At 34.0% G+C, this 17,518-nt stretch overlaps 2 protein-coding genes across 2 annotated transcripts; both read left to right on the plus strand.

The window, feature by feature from the left end:
* The first annotated feature begins 564 nt into the window (after positions 1-564).
* LOC132683810 (olfactory receptor 5AC2-like) lies at positions 565-1,545 on the plus strand. The gene is given in 4 exon segments (XM_060640198.2): positions 565-1,091; positions 1,150-1,198; positions 1,200-1,514; positions 1,516-1,545. Coding segments are annotated over 4 exon segments (921 nt in total).
* A 7,813-nt stretch (positions 1,546-9,358) lies between these two features.
* On the plus strand, positions 9,359-15,653 carry LOC132684330 (olfactory receptor 5AC1-like). The gene is made up of 2 exons (XM_060640971.2): positions 9,359-9,461; positions 14,713-15,653. The coding sequence occupies exons 1-2, from the start codon at positions 9,359-9,361 to the stop codon at positions 15,651-15,653; spliced, it is 1,044 nt and encodes a 347-aa protein (XP_060496954.1).
* The last annotated feature ends 1,865 nt before the right edge of the window (positions 15,654-17,518 follow it).

The raw sequence follows: 17,518 nt of genomic DNA on the forward strand, positions 1-17,518 counted from the left end.
TGTTAAATTGATAGTCTATTTCTCTCCCTCATGCAATGGTTTTGGCAATGGTATTTCTTCCACTTGCAATATCCCTTCACGTGGTTTTAATATTGCCTCAAACTTTGCTTTTATTTCAGGTTTTTCCAATTTTAGGATCAGATACTTAAAGAATTTGTAAACAGATTTGCTACAGGCTAAAAGTTAAACTTTAATTTTTTTTTTTTTTTTTTTAACGTTTTTTATTTATTTTTGAGACAGAGAGAGACAGAGCATGAACGGGGGAGGGGCAGAGAGAGAGGGAGACACAGAATCGGAAACAGGCTCCAGGCTCCGAGCCATCAGCCCAGAGCCTGACGCGGGGCTCGAACTCACGGACCGCGAGATCGTGACCTGGCTGAAGTCGGACGCTTAACCGACTGCGCCACCCAGGCGCCCCTAAAAGTTAAACTTTAAAAACTATTAATTAAATGGAAAACAACAGTAAGGTACAATTTAATGTGCAAATAAAATGCTACTACTTTATGTTACCTTTAGTGATTGTCTTTGATACATATTTTCTCATTACCGTGGTCAAGTGTGGACATGTCAGAAGGAAACAAGACTTTGGTCACTGAGTTTGTTCTCACAGAACTTACAGAGAGATCATGGCTGCAGTTCCACTTTTTCCTCATGTTCTTGGTCATCTACATCATCACCATGGTGGGCAACGTTGGACTGATGGCTCTTATTTGGAAGGATGCCCATCTTTACATGCCTATGTACTTGTTCCTTGGTGGTTTAGCCTTTGCCGATGCTTGTACTTCAACCTCTGTAACTCCCAAGATGCTAGTCAATTTCTTAGACAAGACTGCAATGATATCCCTAGCAGAGTGCATCACCCAATTTTACTTTTTTGCTTCCAGTGCAACTACAGAATGTTTCCTTCTGGTAGTGATGGCCTATGACCGTTATGTAGCCATATGTAACCCCTTGCTTTATCCAGTGATAATGTCCAACAGACTCTGTACTCAGTTGATAATTATTTCATATGCAATCAGTTTTCTGCATCCCCTGATTCACATGAGTTTGTTATTAAGATTAACTTTCTGCAGGTCTAACATTATTATAATGTTAGAATATTACTCTATGTATAGAATGTATAGAATATACATTATTATAATGTATTAGAATAATACATTATTTCTACTGTGAAATTTTACAACTATTCCAAATTTCATCTATCTGACCCATGTATTAATGCACTAATGATATTTATTTTTGCAGCTTTAATACAAATATCCACTTTAATGACCATCATAATCTCTTATCCTCATGTGCTCTTCGACATTCTGAAAAAGAAGTCTGAAAAGGGCAGAAGCAAAGCCTTCTCTACATGCGGTGTCCACTTGCTCTCTGTCTCATTGTACTGTGGCACTCTCATCTTCACGTATGTGCAATCTGCATCCAGTCTAGCCGAAGATCAGGACAAATTGTATTCCCTATTTTACACTATTATAATTTCCCTGCTAAACCCATTTATTTACAGCTTGAGAAAATAAAGAGGCTATAGGTGCCTTGAGATGAGCTACAAAGAAGTAAATAGTTGTCAAGGGAAATTTCAAATTGTTTCTGTTCTCACCCTTTGCATAAACGAGTTCTTAAATCTTACAGATTAGCTATGGTTCTGCCCTTTTACTAAAGAGCTAGTGGTCAGGGTGGTTACTAAGCAATGGGTGAAGGAACCCAGCTTCACACAATGTTTACTTGGATATACGTCCAATTAAAGTTATTACGTTAGTTGAAATGACTCCTACTACTAATTGTTGATTTATTTAAAAATATTGTAATTCCTTTTTATCTGAACATTTAGTCTTTGAAAATTTGATATCTGCAAGGGACTCCTCCCCTAAATTCCACTTAATAATTGACAGTAACTGAGGCTGGTGTGTAAGTGGGAGTCATTTAGTTCATGACTGATCCTAGCTCTCTGAGCTCGACCTGCATGTTAATAAGGCTCTGTGATGTTTTACCACATCATGATAAAATGATAAAAACTTAGATTCTTGGAAGAAAAATGTTTCCAAAATAAAGGGGAGGAAAATTAATAAAAATGAAGAGTTTGAAAAAATTGGTGCATTTTAATAACAACAGTTAAAAAAAAAGTTGGCTTGAATTAAATAATGGAACATCAAGATTTTAATTTCCCATATCTAGAAGCCCACATACTAACTTTCATACAGGAAGGGCAATATAATATAATGGTATTTTGGAATTGGCAGATTTGGAAATGTCTCAAGACATAGCTTTCTTAGATATTACAGATCTCCTGTACTCTATTTACATGACTATTTTGTTAGCAATAGTAAGTTGGTAAACATTTGCATAGAGATTGCTTTGCTCTCCTACACTAGGTAGATGGCAAAGCGGAGGGCAAGGATGAGAAACTGGTTAAGCATATATGGATGCAGGCAAAAAATTGAGCTAGTGGTCCTTTTTTCTTTAAGTGTATTTATTTATTTATTTTTGAGAGAGAGAGAGAGAGAGAGAGAGAGAGAGAGAGAGAGAGAGAGAGAAAGAGAGGGCGCACATATGGGGAGGGGCAGAGAGAAGCAGAGATAATCCCAAGTAGGCTCCCTGCTGTCAGAGCAGAGTCCAACACTGGGCTGGAACTCACAAACTGTGTGATCATGACCTGAGCCAAAATCAAGAGTCATATGCTTACCTGACTGAGCCAACCAGGCACCCCTAGACTAATTTATTTTAGTATACTACAATTGACATAGATTCCTTTTTTTCTTTTAGTTTCTTTTTCTTTCCTTTCTTTTCTTTTCTTTTCTTTCTTTTTTTTTGGCGAGGACTTAATTATGTTCCTTGAGCAATCTGTTTGTTCAAGCACTGTGTTTTAAAAAAAAAGAATTCATAGGAAATAAAAATTAAATTCAAGTTGTTGAAGCAGGAGTGAAAATGGTCCTCTTGTTGAAGTATTTTAAAAGTTATATTTAGGGTTTTTTTTTCTTTAATTCCAACAAACATCAAAATACTTATCTAAAATGAAGACAGTATGCATCATAAATTTATCAATCATTTGACTTATGAATATAAATGAAAATATTCAATTCATTTTAATAGGCTTACAATTTTATTGCCATAGGTTCCCATTAGAAATGGCTTTTTAAAATGTTAGACAACTGAATGCATTCTTTTGAAAAGTTCTATTGACTGCAGAAAACTGTGGTTAATTTTACTGTTTTGGTGGCTAACAATGACACAGGATTTTTTTAAAAAAATTTTAATGTTTATTTACTTTTTGAGAGAGACAGAGAGAGAGTGAGTGGGGAAGGGGCAGAGAGAGGGAGACACAGAATCCAAAGGAGGCTCCAGGCTCTGAGCTGTCAACACAGAGCCCGACATGGGGCTTGAACTCACAACCCGTGAGATAATGACCTGAGCTGAAGTCAGATGCTCAACCAACTAAGCCACACAGGCAACCCCCCTGCCCTGCCGCCTTTTTTTTTTTTTTTTTTTTTTAAATATCTAATGTGGATATTTTTAATTTATAGGTTAGGATTGATTTTTGCATTACATTTTCCTTACTTTTGATTAGGGCCCTGTTCCAATAATTTACCATTATGTTCTGTTACAATTTTTTAAATTTTTGTTATCATTTTGACAAAAATAAATGTTTCCATGCATATATGTCTCGACAGTTGTTTTGTTTGTTTGTTTTATTTTTTTGCTTTTTTGTTTTTTACTTTGAGGGCATGGCACTTACATAATGTTTCTAATTTCTGCAATGATATTTCATGACAGAATTATTAAAGGTAGAACCAATTATTAAAAACTTGTTAATCTTTTAGTATATGTAATGCTAACAAATGAAGACTTTGTTTTGTAACCACAGTGAAATTATTATACATGACAGAATTAATTGCTTAACATTATTTAATATCAACCTGTGTTCCGTATTCCCAATTTGTATCAAAAATTTGTTGTTTCTTTGTTTGAATCAGGATTTAAATAAAGTATATCTATTGCATTTTGATGATGGTTCTTAAATTTCTTTTCATCTATAATAGTTTTCTCTTCCTCCTTTTTTCATGTCATTTATCTGTTGAATAAACTGGTTTATTTTCTATAGAATTTTTCACATTTTGGATCTGGCTGATAGTATCTTTGTGATAAAGGTAATGTATACTTAGAGAACTGATGATAGAATTAGATCTACAAGCTTACTTAAATCCAGAACATATTAATTTTATTAGCTGTGGATGGCCTATTGTGTGTTATTAAGAATAAAATTTATGATTTTATTTTTAATAAAACTATTCACTTCATCCATATTTTAAAATTTATTTATCTAGAACTAGACAAAGACTCACATAATGGTTTTTACATTTATGGGTTTGGAAGGTTACTTCCCTTTTATCATTTTTTTTCTCACTTAGGAAAATGTAGGTTAGCTAATAATTTTTCTATTTTGTAGGTATTTTAAAAGAATTAGCTTATAATTTTAAAAATTACATCTAAATTTGTTTGCTCTTATCTAATTCTTTACTTTCTCCTAGTTTTAAATTTTTTCCATTGGCTCTCCTTTCTTGTAATATTTTGGTTTCTTCTAGATTTTATATCCATAGTTGAATTTATTGATTTCATTTTAGCTTTATTTTTGATATGGTCTGTATTCTTTTTTTTTAATTCTTTTTTTAAAAATATTTATTATTCTTGAGAGACAAAGAGAGCATGAGCAGGAGAGGAGCAGAGAGAGAGGGAGACACAGAATCCGAAGCAGGCTCCAGGCTCTGAGCTGTCAGCACAAACCCCAATGTGGGGCTCTAACCGACAAACCGTGAGATCATGACCTGAGCCAAAGTCAGTTGCTTAACTGACTGAGACGCTGAGCCACCCTGAAGTTGTCTGTATTATATTATGGATTTTCTTCCAAATGGAATTTAGTTGCTGAGTGTTTTGCATGTTTCTGGTTTTCTACCTCTTATTGTTCATATGGAATTTCCATTTATGTTAACTTTCTACAGATCCAACATAAAAACACCGGTTCTATTTTGAATTCTTGTTGCCATATAAAATTTCCAAACAGATGAATCTATTAATGCATTGATTCTTTTTGGTTTCTCAGTCTTTATTCAAACTTCACTCTTATGAACAATTAAATTAAGTTTCTTACACCCATGTCATCTTTGGCATACTGAAAAAGAATTATGAAAAAGTCTGAAGTAATGCCTTCTCCACAGCGGTGGCCATTTGCTCACTGTTCTCCTGTTCTCTTACAACACTCTTTTTTTTCAGATTTGTGAGTCTTGAATCTGCCCCAGATGAAGAACAGGGCAAAATGCATCCTTTGTTGTATATTATTGCAATTCTCTACTAAATCTCTTCTTACACATACAGCAAAAGAAACAAATTTAAGGTGGACTAATAAAATGATAAAGGAATACACATTTCTCAAATAAAATGTCCTTACCATTTTTTCAATTTTTATTTAAATAAGCACAAAACCTAAATGGACATCTTGCACATTGATAATACTCAATGCATTTTTTAGTTAAAAAAAATAGAAAATGTGTAAACTTTATATTACTATGTTATAAAAATATGGCTGATGACTTTAAGCAATTATTAAGTCTTTTAAACACCCAGTCAATTTGTCAGAATTTAAGATTTGTTCTTCAGCTATAGGCAAGAGTGAAGCAATGTTTCAGTTGCTTTCACTCTTATATCATCATCTTAGTAGATGATTATTGAATGAATAAATGCATGAGAGCTCTACTTCCAATGATAACCCATTCTGGAAACAGTTTGAAGCACATGCAAAGTCTTCTAAAAGCCTTCCATAAAACCAAACAATTTCCAGCTGCATTATTCTTGCTTTGTAAGACTTTTATACCCAAGAAATTGTTTGGAATTAAATAGTATAAAGTTCATGAGTTTTAAAAACAAAAGTGACTATACACATCATCTTAAAGCATTTCAAGGTAATTACAGTCACCTAAAAAAAAAGTACTTCTAAATAAGTATCCTCCTTGCTGACATTAAAATATTTGTCTAAACATATAGACAAATACATAGCAATACTTTCCACAATAAGTAGAGTTAAAAATTTCTGGTAAGTATGAATTACCCTTTTCATTCTGACAGTATCAATGAAAAAAATCATTATTAGAAGTACTGTTTATACAAAATTAATTTTTTAGTAATTACAAACCACTTGAAAATTTTCAGTGTTTCGAATCAGTCTTGTAATAATGGTGTTTCATTTTAGAGGGACTGATTAAATTAAAACTTTATTATATCCTCCTATCTCCTTGTAATTTTTTTCCTTCAAGCATGGTATCCACTGTAAGCTTTTTGACCTCTTTATTTATATTCTTGTATTTTGGTGAGGAATAAAACAAAAATATTTGTCTAAATAAATGAGCAATGATTTTCTGTTTCTGCTACATTTCTTTCCTGATGTATGATTCTTAGACAATAATTCCTACTCTATTCTGTGTTGCTTAACATACATTTTTACAGAAAATTCTGTATATAAGCTAGCATTGTACTGAAAAATAGTCTATTAAACTCTAAGTGCCTCCTATACCACTGCTTCTACTGAGCCTAAAGTAGGTCTGTGGGCCTACGTGTACAGGTGGTACTACGTGTGGGTACCACCTTGACAACAGTGGATTAGAGAAGTCACATTACGCTTTTCAGTCTACAGGCCTCTCATAGTTTTTCTACTGTTTCTGTTTTTGCCATCTTCATGTACATCCATTCTATGCCTAATGATGTATGGGGTCAGGCCATATGAATATGGTTTCTGTCACCATGAATGCCATGTTCAGTTAAGAATATCTGAGACTATAATATTAATAAGGCCAGCTACTCAAAACTGTACTAAAATTTCTGTTTGGGCCAGATGAGTAGTCATCTTATGATATAAATCAGTGGAACACATACCAGGGGAAATATTATCCATTTGTAATTAAACTGGTAGGAGAATAGGTAATGGGCATTTGGCATGTACGTAATAGGTTATTGAGCATTGGAATTGGGGCTTTATTCAAATTGCAAGGACTCAGAGAAGGTTTTTGAGTGGAGTAATTTGATAAGGGCTAAACTATATTTGAATGCATGATCTAATATATGGGCATGCACATTGAATGCTAGACAACATTATCAATGAACTGAAGAAATACGAGGCCTTAGCCATCCTATAAAATCTGAGAAAAAGGCAAATTAGGTGATAAATTAAATGTCAATCTACCACCACACTCCATCACCCAAACCAATGGAACGTTGTTTCTATGAATGGCACCATTAAGAAAAAATACTGTATCAATAGCAGACTGGCCATCTGATTTCACTGGAACAGTTCATTGTACTGAGACAAAATCACAGCAGTTCCATGGAAATATTGTGTGGTAAATTTATACCAATACATTAAATATTAATTAATTCGTGTCCTAGGCTATAGGGAGGAGAATAAAGCTCTTTAAGTTGAGGCTGTGTCACTTTCTCACTGATCAAAGGTCTGAAGAAAAAGCATTACAATCTCTGAACATGGAACATAAATGGGTCACTCAGAAGGATATTTTCTTTCTTTTAGTACTTGGGAATATGGCTGCTTCTTACATAGGAAAATCTATCCCATAAATTTCCACCTCTCCAATCTCAGTGATAAGCTAAAAAAAAAAAAAAAATTGGGGGGTGCTGAGTTACAACCAAATCAAGAAAGAAAGTATATTTTCTTCTCCTTCCTACTTTTCTACTTCCATAATCTACTTAAATGCTCCTAGAGCCCAATAACCAAAAAATCCTTAGAATTCCAGGCACAATGGAGAATATACTTGTAAAGCAGTTAGGATCCTCTAGTCAAACATCCTCAGTTTTTACAAGTGAGGAGTGTTAATGCTATACCACACAGAATTAACAGAGGCAGTTCCTTATAACTTTTATTCTCACTTGAACACGCGAGGCTTCCTCTTGTACATTCAATAAGCTACTACCTGAGGCGAACAGACATCAGCAATTAACTGAGTTCAAAAGTCAGTTGCAGTCATCAGGCCAGGAGTTGTGTTGTGTGAAATGGCAAAACAAATAAACAGCAGCAAAAATTAAAAGTTGGAACAAAGGCTCTGATGCTGGTTGAGTTAGTATTAAGGCGTTCTGAAGGAGAATGAGGGGAATAAAGCTTCCAGCTGAACTGGAAAAGAAAGCCTCTGTGGCCAAGAGTAAAACATAATGCAATGTTTAAAAGTTACTGCTCTGACGAGGAACCACAGGGCCTTTGGTATTAAATTTGCACAATCCACAAAGTTACCCACACACAGCATAATTTTCCCTTTCCCTGAGTGAATTCACAGTTACTACACAACCAGTATTTCCCAGAGAAAGACTTGGAGCTCAAGAGAACTGAGCCACAAATCCTATTATCTGTCAGAAATTTGGGGTTTCACTATCCCCAACCTACATCAGATTTCTGTTGTATGCTTTACTATGTGTAAGTCAGTGAAAGGATAATTTTGCAATTCTTGTTTGTCATTTTCCTATGACCTGTTCCCATCACTACAGAAAATGTAGTGCTAACCAGTGGGCACTCTCAGGCTTCTACCCTGGTTCCTGAGCCCTTGTCAGCCCCATCACAAAAGTGTGTGTGTGCTGCTCACACAGAGGTAAGCATGTCACACAGATTCTGATGGGCCTGGAGAGATGCTGGCAGCTTTGCAGCTGTTTAAGGAGAACTCCTTACATTGCTACACTAACATTAGAAAAACAAAGGGATAAATTCTGGTTTTTTGTTTTTGTTTTTTTTCCTCATCAACATTGCATATGAAAGCCATGATTTTTAACCTTTTAATTTACTATACATTTTGATTTTTAACTTCAGCTCCTAGATTCTGTTGTCAAATAAATAGACTCATTCTCCCTAAAGAATCTATTAGCTACAATGGACCAAAGGTTGGTACAGAGAATGAATGGATAGGTTTTAGGATGAGGAAAGGGATATATAGGCTTAAGAATTTTGATCTTCTAGGAGTGATCATAAGTTATACTTAAGGGTTTAAATGGAATCTCATCCATGGGTGTGCTGATCTCAGTGGTTTGGCATTTTATAAAGATGATTCTGGCCCAAATTCAGATTTTGGTGGGAGAATATATTAGAAAATACGCAGAGCTTATTAAAAGGATATGTGAGTATTCTAGGCAGGAGATGGAGTTTTCTTGAATTTTGAGAAAAGTGGGTGGTTTCAACAGATATTAAAGAGATAAAAGCCATGAGTTTGATAATAGTTCTGATGGGTTCAAGGCGGGAATTCAGTGTCAAGGATGACTCTCAGGTTTCTTTCTTTAAAAACGGGGTAATGATGATGCCATTAACTGAGAATGGGAAGGCAGGATGAGGGCCACACTTGGTGATACTGTTTACAAAGACTCTGAATTTGGATCTGGACATTCTGAATTTCATGAGTTTTTGAGACATTTGAAGAAACTATCCGGTGGTTGGAATGTGGCAACATCAAGAGCAATAAGAGAAAGGAAATTATTATGACCTAAAAATTGCTCAGGGGTAGTTTGTCAAGATGCCCTCACAGTGAACTCTAACGACACAAAGTGTATTTCTAATTGTTACACCTGCTATGCCTGGGTTATTCCCCAATTAGCTCACAATGCCCAGTAGAACAGCTTTGCCCCCAACCTACAGGGAATCAATCCATTGGTAACTTTTACTGAGGGAATTTAAAATATATTTTTTTTCTTTTTCATGAATAGATTTGGAAAAGAGTACAAATAAATACCTTCTCCCTGCAGTCGAGGTTTCCAAGGAAAATCTTTGCGCAAGTAATCACTGCTTCATTCTGCACCTTCCACTTTTCTTCATTTAAAGATTTTAGGAGGAAGTACAGCGGATGTGGGTGTGAAAGCAGCTAGAAACTTCATCAGTTTGGCGATTCATAAAGATGTCTCTGGCCCCAATGTAAAGTATGGTAGAGGGAAATTTATATTTCTTCCCTTTAGAAACCCACCATCTTTCCTTCAAGAAACCCATCATTTCTCAATCTCGAAAAGACTTTAAGAAATTGAGTGAGGACACTAGGATCCGTCTAATTTTCATTATTTGTAGTTTTTCAATTTTTTTATTTGATAATGAGACATCCAGGTGAGAAATGAAAATCCTGGTAACCCTATGAGGTTTTTCATTTAACTTCAGGGTAGACCATTCTGGATGCTTGTCATAAATACTAAATGTTTGACTGATGAGGAGACACAAATAATATTTCTTTTTAATAGTAAACTTGAGATAATAGAAAAAGGAGGCAAATGATAAAATGATGATAATGACTCAAGAATTTCAGAGGTTATTTCATACCATAGAAACTTTTCATTGTCAGGCTAAGGACAACTAAATTATGCTGCTTAAACTTCCTTAATTTGTTCATGGAATCATGAAAAGATGAGCTAAAGTCACCAATGATAACATTATTAAGCCCCTTGTTTCCAATGGATATATGTGTGTGCATATGTGTGTGTGTATATATATATATATACACACACATATATATGTGTATATCTATATGATATAGAGATACATATGGATATTGAAAAGATCTAAGAACTTAATAGCTCTTGACTTAATTATAAAAATAGGATGTATCAATTATGGATTTAAAATTGGCAAGAAACCTAGGCAGGCTCACTCAGGACAAAACCCCACCTTAGAAATTAAATGACTTGCCCTCAGTGTCTATTAAGGCTAATTTTTAGAAGAGACATTTCAATCATTCTTGCTGCATGTGCTGTGTTTCTAGGCCTTCTCATGGGTATATGCTTTAAAAGATAACTTTTTTAATGTTATTTGTTTTTGAGAGAGAGGGGGAGAGAGAGCAAGGGAGGGGCAGAGAGAGAGAGAGGGGGACAGAGGATCCGAAGTGGGCTCTGTGCCGACAGCAGAGAGCCTGATGCGAGGCTGGAACCCACGAACTGTGAGATCATGACCTAAGCTGAAGTTAGATGCTTAACTGATGGAGCCACCCTTGCACCCAAAAGATAAATTTTTAAAGCTATTTTTTTTCTATTCTCAAGGAATATGGGAAATAACTCCTCATTCTCCCTAATGTTGAACCATTATGAAAATATTGTCTATGGAGCCATTTTAAAGTTAAACAATACAATTTGGGTATATAGGTAGATTTTTAAATGTATTTTAATCAGCAAGAAGTGTGTGTATAAAATTGTGTTATTCATTTTATTTTGGGAAACAATGAATTTACACATCAAATTATAGGTAGATTTTTCTCCTTCTAGGTGATCTAAGAGTCTGTGAATTCACCTCTAAATACCTTGGGATTTCTTCTTTGGATTTGCTTTTAGACAACATTTATAGGTCATAGAACAAAATCAAGCAAATTATTTCAGGGATACATCAAATATAAAGAAAGGAACCTGAAAATGAAGAAAACTATTAAAAAAAAACATTGTGTTTATATATCTAACTTTGTTTACAAAAAAACTTTTGTCTGAGAGAGAGAGGGAAATTACTCTCGATGGATGAATTCAGATACAACTGAAAATATTCAAAAGCATATGCTACATAATCCAAAGCCTTTTCTGTATTTTAAAATACAGAAAACCTATAAAATAAAATTTACTTATGATTAATTCCTAATTTTTCATTAAAATATTTATTGCCACCTACTAAATGCAATAGTATTATTATTCCTGTTGCTCTCTTTTTCTCTTCTTTACTATTAAAATTTAAGACTATCCTTAAATATATGTCATTGACCATATATAAATATCTATAATTCTATAAAATAGGATGACTATATATTGTGTTTTTATCACAAAAGCAGTTTTGGAGGTACTGTGTATTTTTCTCCTCCTTTATTCTCCCCTCTCACCTCCACCAGACAATAAATATTAACAAGCTAGGGTCTATCATTTTATACAATCTTTATGTTCTTATGGTTTTTGCAAATATATGTGTGTGTGTGTGTGTGTGTGTGTGTGTGTGTGTGTATTCACAGATCTACAGAATGGGAATTTTAAGACTCTATTATCTATTTGTTTAATGAGATAATGTTAAATACATTTCTCTGCATCTTATTTTTCTCACATTCCTAGCAATTGTGGAAATTTCTTTCAGACAACTCGTAGATCAACAGCTCATTTTATTGATTTTAGCCATAATATTGGTTAGTCTGGTTATGCCAAAATTTGTTCAACCATTGTTTCATCCTGTTGGTTTACATATTATTTCCAGTCTTTTGCCACTGTGAACAATGTTGTTGTAGACTTTTCTACCTATGAAATATGTTATTGCTATAGAATAGATAGAAGGCATGGGTTGCTGAGTTGAAAAGTATGTGTATTTTTATTTATTTTTCAATCTTAAAAAAATTTAATGCTTATTTATTTTTGAGAGGGAGAGACAGAGCAAGCTGAGGAGGTGCAGAGAGAGAGAGAGGAAGACACAGAATCTGAAGCAGGCTCCAGGCTCTGAGCTGTCAGCACAGAGCCTGACATGGGATTCAAACTCACAAACTGTAAGTGAGATCATGACGTGGGCCAAAGTTGGGTGCTTAACTGACTGAGCCACCAAGGTGCCCCTGGGTATTTTTTTTAAATATTACCAAATTGTTTTTCAGTCTTAATAATTTACATTTTTATTAGTAAGGGTGACAGTGGCATTTTCTAAATTCTAACAATCAGATTTTGCTAATCTGAGGAATGAAAAATAACGTCTTATTTTATTTACACATCTTGAATACTAGGGAAGGTGCTCACCTTCCTCACATTAACTCAATGTGTTGACATATTCTGTGACTTGCCCATTCAATTCCATTTTTTTTTCTGTCAAATTACTTGACTTTTCTTACCAATTAGTAATATTTCCTAGCATGTGATAGAAACTAATATTTAGCCTATTATATTAACTATACATATTTTTTCCAACATTTTATTCATCTTTTACCTTGTGAAATATTTGATACATACTTCATTTTCATGTATTTAAACATTATATTAAATACACTTACATCCTTATTTATAATTCGTGGGTTTCTTAGAGATTTTTGTAATATATTTAAATTATATTTATTTCATGAATTTTCTTAGAATATTTAAATTGTTTTTTTTTAATTTTTTACTTTTAAGCCCTTGATCCAGTAACAATTTTAAAACAAACATGGAAAACAAAGCCATTCTTACTTTTTTTTTCTGAAATAGGCAAATGTAGCCATAATATTTTCTCAATTGAAAAATCACCCATGTACTATATTAAATGCCAATACATATAGTTGAATCAGTCTTTGGAGTCTTTATTTGGTTTTACTATTATATTTTCCTATTTTCATGTCATATTATATTCCATTAAAGGCTTTATGTTGTAACACCACTGCACACTTAACTTTGTTATTATTCATATTTTCCTTGTCTCTTCAAACTAATTTTATTTTATAAAAACTTTATGCTTATGCTATTATGTTAAAAAGCAGTTAGGATTCAGGGGCACCTGGGTGGCTCAGTCAGTTAAGTGACCAACTCCTGATTTTGGCTCAGGTCATGATCTTGCAGTTTGTGGGATCGAGCCCCACACTGAGCTCTGTGAAGCCTGCTTGGGATACTCCTCTCTCTGCCCCTCCCTCTCCTGCTCAGGCTCTGTCTCTCTCTCTCAAAATAGATAAATAAAAATAAATAATCTTAAAAACAACTAACTGAATTTAATTTCTAGCTGAAATTGAATTCTAATGACATATTTATAATACTTGGTCTTCTTATCTGAGAACATATTTTGGCTATTTCTTGAGAAATTGTATAATACTTTTCGGTAAGTTTTACAATTTTATTCACAAGGTCTTATATATGTTAAAAATATTTCAATGTATTTTAAGGTGTATGGCTATTGTAACTGATATATATCCTTTTTATTTCTTTCTTGCTTGCACTGAAAAAAATCTCGTGATTATTTATGTATTCATCCTGCATCTGGTACTTATTAAAGTCATAATGTTATTTGTTTAATTATAACAATATAACATTAGTAAAAATATGAATTTATCTCCTACAATTTTTATGACATTTCATTATATCTTTGTTATATTTTGTTTTCATATCTTAGATGTATTGAAGTTTCTGAAAAATACTGTACAGTAATGGTCAGAGTAAGCATTTCAATCTGTCCTAATTTGAGGAAGATGCTATATTGTTTAGAATGTATGCTATTGGCTTTGATTACTCATCTTTAGCATATTTCAAAAGCTTAATTCTATTTTTAAAGCTTTTATAATTAGAAGATGATTATTAAATTGAAATTAATTTTTTCCAAATTAAAAAACAAAACCACTTCTCTTATACAACTAATAAACTCTACATATATAATAAATTATATATAATAAATATGTATAAATATAAATACATAAAATAAATATACATAATAAATTCCATATATATGGTGTGTAAATGGTATATATATATATATATATGTATTTAATGCCATATAATACCATTTAATATTAATGGTATATATATATATATATATATATATATATATATATATATATATATATTCCCCTTAATTTTGAGGAACAGTTGCCCAAATACATATTGTTTGTAAAGAATACTGAAGTGTAAAGATAAATGTTCTGGTTAAAAGGGATATGTAACTAAGCAAGATACATTTATTTGCAAATAAAATGTGATTATTTTCACAGTCTTTTATGACTCTGTTTTTCACTTACTCTTCCATTTCAGTGATCAACTTGAGTGAATCTGATGGAAACAAAACACAGGTGATGGAGTTTGTTCTCATGGGACTTACAGATCTTCCAGGGCTGCAGGTCCCCCTGTTCCTGGTGTTCTTGGTCATCTACCTCACTACCATGGTGGGCAACCTCGGACTGATTTTTCTCATCTGGAAGGACCCCCATCTTCATACCCCCATGTACTTACTCCTTGGCAGTTTAGCCTTTGCAGATGCTTGTTCCTCCACCTCTGTGACTCCCAAGATGCTGATGAATTTTTTATCCAACAATCACTTGATATCCCTGGTTGAATGCATCACCCAATTTTATATTTTTGCTTCCAGTGCAAACACTGAATGTTTCCTTCTGGTAGTGATGGCCTATGATCGCTATGTAGCTATATGTAATCCTTTGCTTTATCCAGTGGTGATGTCCAATATCTTTTGCATTTGGTTATTAGGTGTTTCATATATTATAGGGTTTCTTCATCCTATGATGCACACCAGTTTGTTATTCAGATTAACTTTCTGCAAGTCCAATGTAATACATTATTTCTACTGTGAAATTTTACAACTGTTTAAGATTTCCTGTACTGACCCTAGAGTTAATATGCTCTTAATTTTTATATTTTCAGTCTTTATACAATCTTTCACCTTTATGACTATTATCATCTCTTACTCCCATGTCCTCTTTGCCATCCTGAAAAAGAAGTCTGAAAAGGGCAGGAGCAAGGCCTTCTCCACATGCAGCGCCCACTTGCTCTCTGTCTCTTTGTTCTATGGCACTCTCTTCTTCATGTATGTGCGTCCTGGGTCTGGCCCAGCTGAAAATCAAGATAAAATGTATTCTGTATTTTACACAATCATAATTCCCCTGCTAAATCCTTTTATTTACAGTTTGAGAAACAAAGAGGTTATAGATGCCTTGAAGAGAATAATAAAATATAAATAGTTCTTAAGGCAAAATTTAAACTTGCTCATTTCAAACTGTGCAAAATACAAGGGGTCTGAAGTTATGAAAAGTAGCTTTGGCTTTATAAGTTTAACAGAAGGCAGTGTCTAGGGCAGTTTCTGAGTGCTGTATGATGAAAGCTTCATTGGGTATTTGTTTCAATGTAAGGAGATCTTAATATCACACAGAATTGAATCACTGATTAAAAATAGACCACCTTTAAGAAAACTAAGCATTTAAAATTTGTGATTTTTGACTCTTTGTACATTGCCTCTAAATTAGATATAATAATAGTTTGTAACATGATTGTAGCAGATATTTATGTTTCTTTGCTTGAGGCTGGAATGACTGAGCCAAGATAATTGTCCAAAGCCTGTATATCAAAAGTTTTGCTGCTTTTCCAGTTTGCATTCTGACCAACAGTGTAAGAGTGTTTCCCCTTCTCTTTATCCTCAGCAACACCTGTTGTTTCTTGTGTTAATTTTAGCCATTCTGACAGGTATGAGGTGGTATCTCACTGTAGTTTTGATCTGTATATCCCTGATGATGAGTGATGTTGAGCATCTTTTCACGTTTCTGTTGGCCATCTAGATGTCTTCTTTAGAAAAATGTCTATTCATGTCTTCTGCCCATTTTTTAAGTAGATTATTTGTTTCTCCCATGTTGTGTTGTACAAGTTCTTTACATACTTTGGATATTAACCCCTTTATCAGATATGTCATTTGTAAATATCTTCTCCCATTCCAAAGACTGCCTTTTAGGTTTGTTGATTGTTTTCTCAACTGTGTAGAAGTTTTTATCTTCTTTTTTAATGTTTTTTTTATTTTTGAGGAGAGAAAGCATGAATGGGGTGGGGGGAGTGAGGGAGACAGAATCTGAAGCAGGCTCTGCGCTGTCCGCACAAAGCCAACGTGGGGCTTGAACTCACAACTCACAAACCGTGAGATCGTGACCTGAGCTGAAGTTGGACCTCAACTGACTGAGCCACCCAGGCACCCCAGAAGCTTTCTATCTTAATGAAGTCCCAATAGTTTATTTTTGATTTTGTTTTCCTTGCCTCTGGCAACATGTCTAGTAACAAGTTGCTATGGCTGAGGTCAAAGAGGTGGCTGCCTGTGTTCTCCCCTAGGATTTTGATGGCTTCCTGTCTCACATTTAGGTCTTTCATCCATTTGCAATTTACTTTTGTGCATGGTGTAAGAAATGATCCAGCAATGCTCTCCTAGGTATTTCCCCAAATGATATAAAAATGCAGATTCAAAGGGATACATGCACCTCAGTGTTTATAGCTGCATTATCAACAATAGCCAAATTATGGAAAGAGCCCAAAGGTCCACTGACTGATGAATGGATAAAGAAGATGTGGTATATATATAATAGAATGTTACTCAGCCATCAAAAAGAATGAAATTTTGCCATTTGCAATGACATGGACATAGCTAGAGAGTATTATACTAAGCAAAATAAGTCAGAGAAAGACAAATAACATGATTTCACTCATATGTAGAATTTAAGAAACAAAACAGATGGATATAGTGGGGAAATAAAAGAGAGGCTAAACAGGAAATAGACCCTTAACTACGGAGAACAAACAGAGGGTTGTTGGAGGGGAGGTGGGCAGGGGGATGGGTTAAATAGGTGAAGGGTTTTAGGAGGCCACCTGTTGTGATGAGCACTGGGTGTTTTATGTAAGTGATGAATCACTAAATCCTACACCTGAAACTAATATTACACGGTGTATTAATGAAACTGGAATTTAAACAAAAACTTGAATGAAAAAAAAGTCTTGCTGCCTTTTGATTGTTCAGAGACTCAGATGAAGTGACTTCTTAGAGGAAACTGTTCTGAAGAGAAAACTTTCTTTG

This window comes from Panthera onca, chromosome C2, assembly GCF_046562875.1.
Source record: "Panthera onca isolate mPanOnc1 chromosome C2, mPanOnc1 haplotype 2, whole genome shotgun sequence".
NCBI classification, from domain to species: Eukaryota; Metazoa; Chordata; class Mammalia; order Carnivora; family Felidae; genus Panthera; species Panthera onca.

Bases quoted from the DNA above. Each gene is read 5' to 3' on its own strand.
- LOC132684330 (XM_060640971.2), top strand. From the start codon at position 9,359: ATGAGGGCCACACTTGGTGATACTGTTTACAAAGACTCTGAATTTGGA. The intron at 9,462-14,712 runs GTTGGAATGTGG...CTTCCATTTCAG, and splicing joins TTTGAAGAAACTATCCGGTG to TGATCAACTTGAGTGAATCT.